The sequence below is a fragment of the Sinohyriopsis cumingii genome, chromosome 17 (assembly GCF_028554795.1).
Source record: "Sinohyriopsis cumingii isolate HCF-2022 chromosome 17, ASM2855479v2, whole genome shotgun sequence".
Lineage (NCBI taxonomy): Eukaryota > Metazoa > Mollusca > Bivalvia > Unionida > Unionidae > Sinohyriopsis > Sinohyriopsis cumingii.
In genome coordinates this window covers 45,686,287-45,696,971 of record NC_142977.1, presented here as the reverse complement: position 1 = coordinate 45,696,971, position 10,685 = coordinate 45,686,287, and the positions used below count along the sequence as shown (strand labels likewise).

Genomic DNA, 10,685 nt, shown 5'->3' with positions numbered 1-10,685 from the left:
GTTAAAGGGAAGTTCAAAGGCTTGAACGAAGTGGTGCAGTTGATTATGAAGGCCTAACTTCTATTCATCAGTGCAACGTACTGTGTCATGCCTAAACAGCAGTTCACACCCCCTCTCGACTTTGAACTTTTTGAAAACCCCTAAAATAGGTCAGTTCAAATAATTACTGATATATAGGAGAAGTCTGTTGCAAAATTTTAATACAAACATCCATAGAACATACCATGATCATACAAGTTTTGGATCGAGTTTGTCCTCCAAAGAAACCAAGTAATTAATAGTGTAATGTTCTTTTCTAATGACAATGTTCAACGATATTGCTATTGTTTGCCTGATAACTACTGTCTTACGCCGCTGATTGAAATGTCAGATCTCAGCGCTCCATAGTTGGTCATTATCAAAAACTCAAGTCCTGACTGCAGATTAATAATAAGCACGGTTAAGATCATAAAGACCGATGCGGACGGGACGGTACCGGAAATTGACTGTGCGGCTTACGTTTTGCGTGGTCTTAAAAAATGCACTAGCCTGGAACGAAGCTCTAGTAATCAGCAAAGGGTCGCGTGTATCAATGTTTGATTAAGTTAAATGTAACAAATTGACAAAGAACAGCGGAATAGTCGATAGTAACTAGCTTACGCACTTTTTACCATCACTGAACCTTATCAATAGCAAACACAAAAATGAGACAAGTAACAAACACATTAAATAATTTCATCATTTTGCTCTTTACTCATTCACTAAGCAATAACACTGGTGTGCAATATTTTAGAAATCGTCTGCTTCAGAGACAAAATGTGCTATTTATTATGAATTTTGATGTGCTAAATTCAAATATGACAATTAAAACAATTGATTGGCTACTGTTTCCAAGATATGTAAGTTTTTTACATTTTACTTCTATGTATATTGTGTATATAATAGAATTTTAATCATAAATTGTAAAAAGGAGGTCTTTTCCTGTGTTTATGGTTGCTTTCTCACCTTTCCTGTTTATGTAACACTTTAATAACAGCAAAAGGGTTATATAAATAACATTTAATATGAAACAAAGGCCAAAACACTATTATGTATTTATAAGTACACAGTGTAGTCCTTATTCAGTGTCTATTAGGCGCTTCTTGGCTTGCCTCTTGTATTCATTGAATGGAGCAGGTCTTGTCCCTGTCCAGCAATAGTCTGCAAGCATTGCTGGGCTCAATTTGCCCTGATAGCGTTTCTTCGTTGCTGCAATATTCTGGCAAAATCGCTCGCTGTGCTCGTCGCTCACTTCTCCGCAGTTCGATGGAAAAAATCTAGATGGGAGTGCAAAAAATGTATCTTTAGTGACATGTTGCAACCAAGGCTTGTGTATGCCTTAAGGAGGTTTTCCACCAACTCCCTGTAGTTGTCTGCCTTGTTGTTTCCGCGAAAATGTGTTGCCACTAACTGGAAGGCTTTTAACATTGCCAATAAAGCATCCCAAGAAATTTATAACGTCAAGATCCATTACGGCATGTCTCTGTATTTATTACGAAAGTTTAGTCACTATGATTCCTTCTGTGTCCTTATGGGCCTCGTTTGACTTCATATTATTTTGATATTTTAATTTCCTTTGTTTTGTAAATAACGGGAATTGTTCAATATAGGGTCAGTTAAAAATGACAAGTTACAACAAAACGGTGGTACTTTGTTTTGTGTACAGAAACATTAGAAACTGGGTTGTCTTACCGCCGATTTCACGACATATTAGTGCTTAATCTTTACAAATTTAACAGCAGAAAATAAAATGTATGTATCCCTTGATCTTTCAGTCAAACTCTCCGGGGTGCTAGGCATATGGAACACACGTCAAAATAAACTTTAAAAACGATTTTGCCTACATTTTCGAACTGTTAACGCCAAACAATTGATGATTGTATAAGTGACTAGGTAGTATTTTTAATTTAACATGTGTATATATGATCTAATCAAGCCCTTTTAGACGTCCCGACTTTAAATCTCAACTTGTCAGGCCTATTTGTGAAGCGAAAACGACTAACAATGCAACAGATAATCGAGCAAAAGGTCTATTTATCATCGTTGCTGTGTTGACATTGTAGACAGGAAGAAATACGACAATACCATTAGTGTTACTGGGTGCCGAAAAAAAACGACAACGATGACGATCACAGACAAGAGTTCACATGTCAACGAAAAAGAAAATATTCTTTTCGGTTAGAATTATGAAAAGTAATTTAAAAACGACAAAACGATTACTTCACGAATCAGAAAAAGACTACATTAGTTGGCACGTACAATGTGCAGATAGCAAACTGAATTAAAACAAAAAGCCTTTTTATATTGTATTTGCACACTGACAGTAGTATATCACGCCTAAATCATAATGAACAAATAACTCTCCAGATGCAATTAAACCTAATCCAAAGCAGCTTTCACTAGTTCATGCAAAATAAATATGTATTCCCAAAATAAACACCCATGTAATCCGTTTTAATGAAAACGAATCATCAACTTGTTTGATAATCATAGTTATCAATTTGAAAAGAAGAAAGTCTTAAGAAAAATAAATGTATGGGATCAGGATTATAAATGTCCCCATTCATGTCTCATCATTTAAAGTTCCTTTTAGAGTCGGATTGGTTATGTCCATACCGTTCAGTTATAATAATACTAAGCGCTTTACAACATTAGACAACACCTATAAGATAAAAAACATATATAATGATATCATTACAGAAAACAAACAACATGGATTAGAAAACATAAAAACATGTTGTAAATATTTAAGGTCGGGAACATTATTAGGTCTTTAAGTTTGTTCTTGCAATTGAAATAAGTGAATTTTAAGAGCACTCTTGAATGGGATCACTGTGTCTTTGGTTCTAAGTTCAGTGGGCAATTCATTCCACGTTGCTGGGCCCTGGTATGCAAATGAACGTTGTTCATATGACTTCGTTTTCGTAGTGGCAATAATGAGTATACGATTGTCAGAAGAGGAGTGTAAGTATCTTGCTGGTGTGTATACATGGGTGAGTGCGGATAGGTATATTGGACAGGAGTCCGTCAGTGAAACGTAGCACTGAAAACATATTTTGTGTTTGATTCTAGATTGAATGGATAACCAATGTAGGGTACAGAGCAGTGGGGAGGTGTCCTCTGATGGTAGTACTCTAAGTATGATCCGAGCAGCTGTGTTTTGAACTTTCTGAAGTTTCTGAAGTAGATATTGAGATGAACAAGACAGAAGTGAGTTACAATAGTCCAGTCTTGAAAGTACTAATGGACATACAAGTGTTTTAGTGGCATCAACTGAAAGATATTTGCGAGTGGAGCTGAGGCCTCTCAGCTCAAGATATGCAGCCTTGCATATGTGAATGACATGTTGGTGCAACGTAATAGTACTGTCCAAAGTAACACATGGGTGTCATAATGACCGTGTGAATTTAATGTTGGTGTTGCTGATCTGTATTTCTTGAGGTAAAGGATGTGAATGAGAAAGTCTTTGTGTTGTGATTAGAATGGCCTCAGTTTTATCATCATTCATCTGCAGCTTGTTACATGTCATCCATGATTTCACATCAGAAATGCACCTCTCTACGCCTTGGATGGTAGCATCAACTTCAATTCGGTGGCTAGATTTGTATATTTGGGTGTCGTCAGCGTACAAATGGTGAGACACTGGATGATGATTTATGACACTTGAGAGCGGCTGAGTGTTTAGAAAAGTAAACACCCATGTCTGAAAACGAATCATTTGTGTCAATAAAGGTTGGGGGGTTCTTGCAGATTACAGCAAGGCTGCTATAAGTGAACGAATCAATGTATTAGTCAGGTAATGAAACCTAAATCTTGTTCTGTTTGAAAACAAATTCAAGGAATAAATGAATACACTGCAGATGAACTGCATGCTAATAACGTGCACGCATTGAATGAAGTATTATATATTACGTTTTCCTGTTACTCCTCAATGTGCAGCAAGTCCACTTTTTTAGTAAGGAAACGAACAATATATTCCTGAAAGTGCATATTATATATATATATATATATATATATATATATATATATATATATATATATATATATATATATATATATATATATATATATATATATATATATATATATATAAACATTGTGGGAAAATATCAAACATAATACAGTTTAACATATAATTTGCAGACACAAAAGGGCACATAGATATGCCTACAAAATCCTATTTTAAATCAAAGAATAAGAACGTTTGTTCAAGCCAAACGAAAACGGTCTGTGACATAATTTTGATTAGAACATAAAGAAGATAAATTCAAAATGTATACGATTTTAATATGCAATTTCGATTATGGTCGACCAACAAAACCAAATTATGTGGAAGGAGGACTGTAGAAAAGGTGATAGTATCTTTATCACCATACCAAGTCGTTTCCTATAGCATACATTTTGCAAGCATTTTTAAAAAGTCAAACAAAATAACAACGTTATCGTTCGAGGTATACCATACAAAATTTCCAGGAACTGTACAATTGTTGAAACAACTTTTATGTTGCATCTATTTTAGTATAAAGTAACAAGAAACAAATATGCCACCTCAACCAAATAAAAAAATTATGAGTAACAAATCACATGTAATGTATTTGCATCCTGTTGAATATATGTATTCGTTCGTAAATATGTCAACAGTGTCAAATACAACGTCGTAAAAGACACTGAAACACCTTGTGTAGTTCCACCATAAATACTTTAAGAGATACGGGCATTTGGGTTGTGATTTCATAATCTATGACTTAAAACCCACTTGCAAAATATCGTAAATTATTCGATCTTATTTGCGAACACACTTTGAAATATCATCGATATAAAACTTTAACACAATCCTTGGACAGCATCGTAAGGACTTATTTTTATTTATAATGGACTTAAAGTGTCTACCCTCCTCTTCTGCGAATTTAATCATATACATTCTTCAGACGGAAAAGGTACAAATCAATGAATTATTACACAGATTTTAGACAAAATAATACTACAACATATCGTTTTGAGGAATTCTTGTTTATTTATAATATGATGAGAAAAAGATCATTATCTTGCACACTGTAGCTATATTAATGTTTTTTCCTTACCATTATATATTTGTGTGTCTGTGTCTGTGTGTCTGTGTGTTCTTTTTAGTAAAATATACTTAAACATTGCTGTTCATATTTTCGGAACATTCTTCATCCGCAATAGATAACAAAGAACTTCTTTTCTGCTGTTTCCAATGAAACGAAATGAAATTAGTATTGGTATTCTGTGCTTTTGAAAATAATGAATATTATTTCTTCATATTTTTCTTCAGAATACCAAATGACTGTTTCTATATTTTTTTAATGAATATGCTAAACAAAAACAATGTTCTAAACACACAAATAACAGATGGTCTGACAGAAACGATATTTGTAAATACAAACAAAATAATAAGAACAAGTTTTCTGGATTAATTTTAGTTGCAAGCATTTTACAAAGCCGATTTTGTATACAGTTCTGCATCTTCACAATTTTAACTTTATTATACAGTCCTATATGCCTTAACTAGAAACCTCATAAGTGAGGAAGCGCCCTGAGGTCTATTATCACAATAATTATCTTTACTAAAACTAAATTTAAGAAACAGTTAATGTCTAATATTGGTGAGTGTCGACAACAGTTTGAATGTCGACAACAGTTTGAATGTACTCACACAAACATTTCAAAGAAATGATAGATGTACTTAGCACAAACACACACACACACACACACACACACACATATATATATATATATATATATATATATATATATATATATATATATATATATATATATATATATATATATTCTTTATCAGTCCTAACCTTTTCTTCAACATAAGCGAAAGGATATATATATATATATATATATATATATATATATATATATATATATATATATATATATATACACACATACATATAGTCAATTTAGAAGTATGTATGAGCGTCCATTTGATGTACGTAGCGTATCCCTTATGAAACGTTTCTCGCCTGATGAAATAAATGATGATTATAAAGAAAGAGACTGAGAGAATTTACATAACAATCGCTATTCCTATGTTATTGGACACTTTCAATATGCTTATGATTGCATCTCTCAATTGCTCTTGATTGTAATTCATTACATGTTGAAGTTCTCTCTTGTAACTATATGATACTTAGATTAAAAGTCATAAATGAAAAATTAAAAATTAAATCTTGATTGAAAGGGAGATGCTACAATGGGCCAACATGGTTTTTGTTTTCAGTGTGTAATGACATAAGGCGGAAAGAGACGTAACTATGTTATATATATTTAAGTAGTTACATCAGCAGCGTTTGTTCCGCTTAAGCTTGATAACACTATTCTTCATGTAGATAATGCCACCTGAATAATATGATAAACCCCCTGTCCCTTTATAGTTGTACATGCCGTTCGGATTTAAATAATAGCAATTGTTAAACCACCACCCAGAGTCTCCATGTAAGGAAACCGAACACGAACCTTCTCTGTTATCATTGTCTCTTTCATGTGTTGAAAATTTCATGTTGTCGTGGTAGCTGAAAAATTCAGGGGCCGTTCCTTCAAAGCTATACTTATCCACATTCATTTTGAAAGCAGTGGCAGCATTGTCAACAGTGAATTCCTTATAGTGTGCATACAGCCATTTTCCATCATACTGTTGGAGATGAATGTAGATTTGGCTGCTATCTTTCGTCAGTCTATGGATTTGATTCAGTCCTACCCAAAAGTCTCCTTCTAGATCACCAAATCCTTGAACATATTCAGTCCAAGTTCTTTTAAAGCTGACGGATCCGTCTTTGCGCCTTTGCATAATAGTCCATCCGCCGCTGGTCATGTCGCAATATACGTCAAAGGGACACCCATCGTCTGGTGAAATTCGGTATACACCGTCATTCTTTTCTCCCTTGTCAAATAATTCCAGGCAATCTGAATGGAAGAAGACAAATACAACTTAACAATCTGAGTGAAGGAAGACAAATAGCTAAATAGAATCTGAGTATGACAAGACATGAAAATCATAATAAATTTAGCAACCAGATCTTGTTATATATTTAATCATTGTGATTGATTTTGTACTGCACGTTACCCAGAACCCAGAATATAGTTCTCTCCATTAACGGTGAATTTACACTTTCCACTTTGGTAGCAGTGCCTTTGGTCTAATATTCAATACTAACTAGCAATTTACAGAATATATTTTCCTTTATAAGGTAAAACGTTACCAAAGAACATATAGATTTAAGTCGTTTAAAACGATAATTAAAACTTGCATAGCAATAGATATTTCTATCTTATAAGAACCCAAAACAAGTTATATTCCTAACTAATTATCTAAGAACACTCTAACACACCTTTTCCAAACACTGATGGCTGCGGCGTACCACACGATGCGTTTCGTTTGTCCTCTAGATTCGTTACTCTCCTTTTCAAGTCAAATATTTCCCAGAGGTAAGACTCTGTTTCATTCAAGGTGGTCTTCCTGCATACGAAGTTTACAGATTCTTCCCTAAAACTTGATATGACTTGAGCTACGACCATCAAAAGCCAAAGTTTTCTTGTCATGGCAGTCATTTTGCTTGTATGCATCTCACAGTATATAATGACGTTTTGAAATTGTCATTGGAAGATGTACAAAATCTCTGTTATCTCCACCTCAAGATTTTCAAAACTGCGATTAAGACAGAAAGAAATGGGTTATACTCAGCTAGCGGTTTATTATTTATTTATCCATTGTCAAGCCCATTTTGTCGCGATGCGTTTTGTAATTTATTGACTCTGTTTTAGTCACGTGTATGTATGTGTCTCTGTGTACAATGGAATGTCAAACGAAAATAAAAAGTTATTTATGGACTGTTTAAGAATTGTTTTTAAAATTCCAACTATGCATGCATATATATAATTGTTGTGTTCATATTGTATATAAATAATATTTAAGGCATCGATTATATTTATAATTTATTTTTATTACGTTAAATATTTAAAACCGAAATTTCTCAACGATATACAATTACATATTGAATGATGTCACTTAAGAGAAGATGGAGTCAAAAATATAATACCTAATGGTGTACGGGATCATTGGCCAATTACCTTAAGTCTACAGTCGATTGACATTGTAAGACAAACATTCAGGTGTAAAGAAATAATCAACCTATACCACGCCCATCAATATTCGTTAGTCAGTGAGACTTGACAATGCACACTAACGTTGCTTAAGTTAACCATCCAAACATTGCCCAACCAGGAACAACTTTCCTCGACAGATAATAAATTTGTACCGAGAGTTAGGTAAAATATGTTACCATCATTACGAAGTAACATCGTTAATTTGGACTTTGATCCTGTCAGAAGGAATGTGACTTTTCAAAGCTTCATAAATTCTACCAATTTACACAATCCACCGTTCACGGAAGCCTCTATTTTTTTTCACCACGAGGATTTAAGAGTATCGTAAAATGTACTGTTTTTCACTTTTGAATTTATTGATGATATACTTTCATGGTTTTTAAATTTCAAAGATTTCCAAAAATGGTTTATAACAAATCAAAGATTTCAGAATCCTTTCTGTAAGCAGCAAAAAACCTGCTAAGACTTGGAATTTTCATCTATTAGTCGTGATATAAAACACAAAATCATTGGCTTTTCTGCCTTATTCAACGAACACAATTTCTCTGTAAGCTTTGTTGTTTCTTGTTGTGTACTGAAGTTAATCGTGACCATGATCTTATCAGTAGCTTAGTCGTGACCACGATATATATATATATGTGTGTGAGTGTGTGTGCATTTTATATAAATGACATTTAAGGAATCGATGACATTTAAGTTCAAATGTTTTATTGCTTAATATTGAAGCAAAATGTCGTCACTGAATGTAATTACACACTTAACGACATCAAATTTTAAAGTAAGCTGGGAAAAGTAAGAGACCACACTAGAGGCTAAGTTTAGATACCGATCGGTTCGGATACCAATGTTAGGTGATTTGTCTTATAAATGCGCCTTCGTTGACCATGGTAGGTGGAGATTATTGATAAAAACACGGAGTTAAAACCCTATCATTTCTTGGTACACGGGATCTTTGGCCAGTTACCCTAGGTCTAATGCCTACTGAAAACGTAAGGTGATGACACAGAAATCAGGTAATTTCTTTAACAGACCGCATTTTACAGTCTGGAATGTACTCATTATATTTATTTAAGTTACCTAGACACTTTTGTCCCAAGCAGGAACAATTTTGTTCTCGATGAAAAACTACATTTAGACTGTGATACCTTGTGGTCCAATCAATTTGTGCACTCTTGCAAACTAATGAAAACAAAATGATCTCCCAATGAGGAACAACTTTTTTCGATGAAACCTACATTCAGACTGAGATGGAGGCAAATTCCGTTACCTTCAAAGTAAAGTACCTATATTAATTGAGGGTTTGTTCCTGTCACTTAGAACTAGACATCGCTGCCTTAGGGTTGGAGTAGAGAGTTAGGTGCACTCTTGCAAACTATTTGAAAATATCACGAATTCTACCGCTTACTCAATTCACCGTTAACGGAAACCTCCTACATATTAAAGTATACAAGTAGTTAGTATCGAAATTTTCAATTTTAATGTATTCAATATAAATGTTTTCAATATCGAAGTTTCTGCATTACGGTTGGAACAAATACATTGTATAATTTAGGTGCAAGTGTTCAAAACCCTCTCTGTGACCTTTTGCAACACAATCACAGAGACAATGACTTGTGTAGCTATCATATTGTAAGAAATATATTGTTTGGTTTCTCAGCCTAAATGAAAGGAAGACAGTGGCACATATCGTATCAGATGACTCGTCGTTTCTGGTTGGATGTTAGAATCAGTCGAGACAACGGTATAATAAATCATTTAGTAGTGCGACACTTAACGCCCTTGCAATTAGAATGCAACATTAGTAAAGAAAATTGTATTGCTTTCTAGTTGCAAACACAAAATACATTAATTAATCAAACAAATAAACTACCTAACGTCAGCTAAAATATTGTAAATTATTCACAACATACTTTTTCAAACTCTCGAAGGGAGTTTGCTCAGCGTTCTGTTTGATCAAATTGATCGTAAAATAATCCCGCTTAGTTCCTCCATTTTTATCATTCTAATACTCCTCTGCGATAGGTGGATAGATATCTGTGTGTCAGATTGGCTACACGAACCATATTATCCTTTTGTGTGTGATTTGTTCAATTTCAAATCAAATTCTAGACCTCAAATAGCACATATTTTTAAACTCCACCCCGAACATGACAAATAAGGATTACATAGCTGAGGCGCTGAGCAGATCTTTCTATGCTGTGATTAAATTAGCCAAGGTATTAAATATAATTACGGCACGCAAAGTACTGGTTTATTAGTGTAGGAAGAACTATTTACAACTTGGACACCGAAGTCTGTCTTGAAAAGTGGTGATGTGCTTAAGTGAGTTTGTCAGATTCAACATTATTTTTTAATAACTAGAAGCATGTTATCTAGATGGAGTGGAACGTGAACAGTCGTGCTGAGGCACTGATATAGGTCCTTGTCCATAGTTTGAAGCAAAGAATGCGCCTGGAGGTGAATAAAAAGTGTTGTAAAATATATGGATTAATATATTTTATAAAAAATTTAATCACCTTCAGTTAAGA

At 33.9% G+C, this 10,685-nt stretch overlaps 1 protein-coding gene across 1 annotated transcript; it reads right to left on the bottom strand.

The window, feature by feature from the left end:
* Nucleotides 1-4,284: 4,284 nt before the first annotated feature.
* LOC149778537 (angiopoietin-related protein 7-like) lies at nucleotides 4,285-7,726 on the bottom strand. Its single transcript, XM_089938493.1, has 2 exons — nucleotides 7,383-7,726; nucleotides 4,285-6,957 (listed from the first exon to the last, which is right to left on the bottom strand). The coding sequence occupies exons 1-2, from the start codon at nucleotides 7,615-7,617 to the stop codon at nucleotides 6,335-6,337; spliced, it is 858 nt and encodes a 285-aa protein (XP_089794619.1). The 5' UTR covers nucleotides 7,618-7,726; the 3' UTR covers nucleotides 4,285-6,334.
* Between the last annotated feature and the right edge of the window lie 2,959 nt (nucleotides 7,727-10,685).

Bases quoted from the DNA above. Each gene is read 5' to 3' on its own strand.
- LOC149778537 (XM_089938493.1), bottom strand. From the start codon at position 7,617: ATGCATACAAGCAAAATGACTGCCATGACAAGAAAACTTTGGCTTTTG. The intron at 6,958-7,382 runs GTGTGTTAGAGT...TCTTCCATTCAG, and splicing joins GCCATCAGTGTTTGGAAAAG to ATTGCCTGGAATTATTTGAC.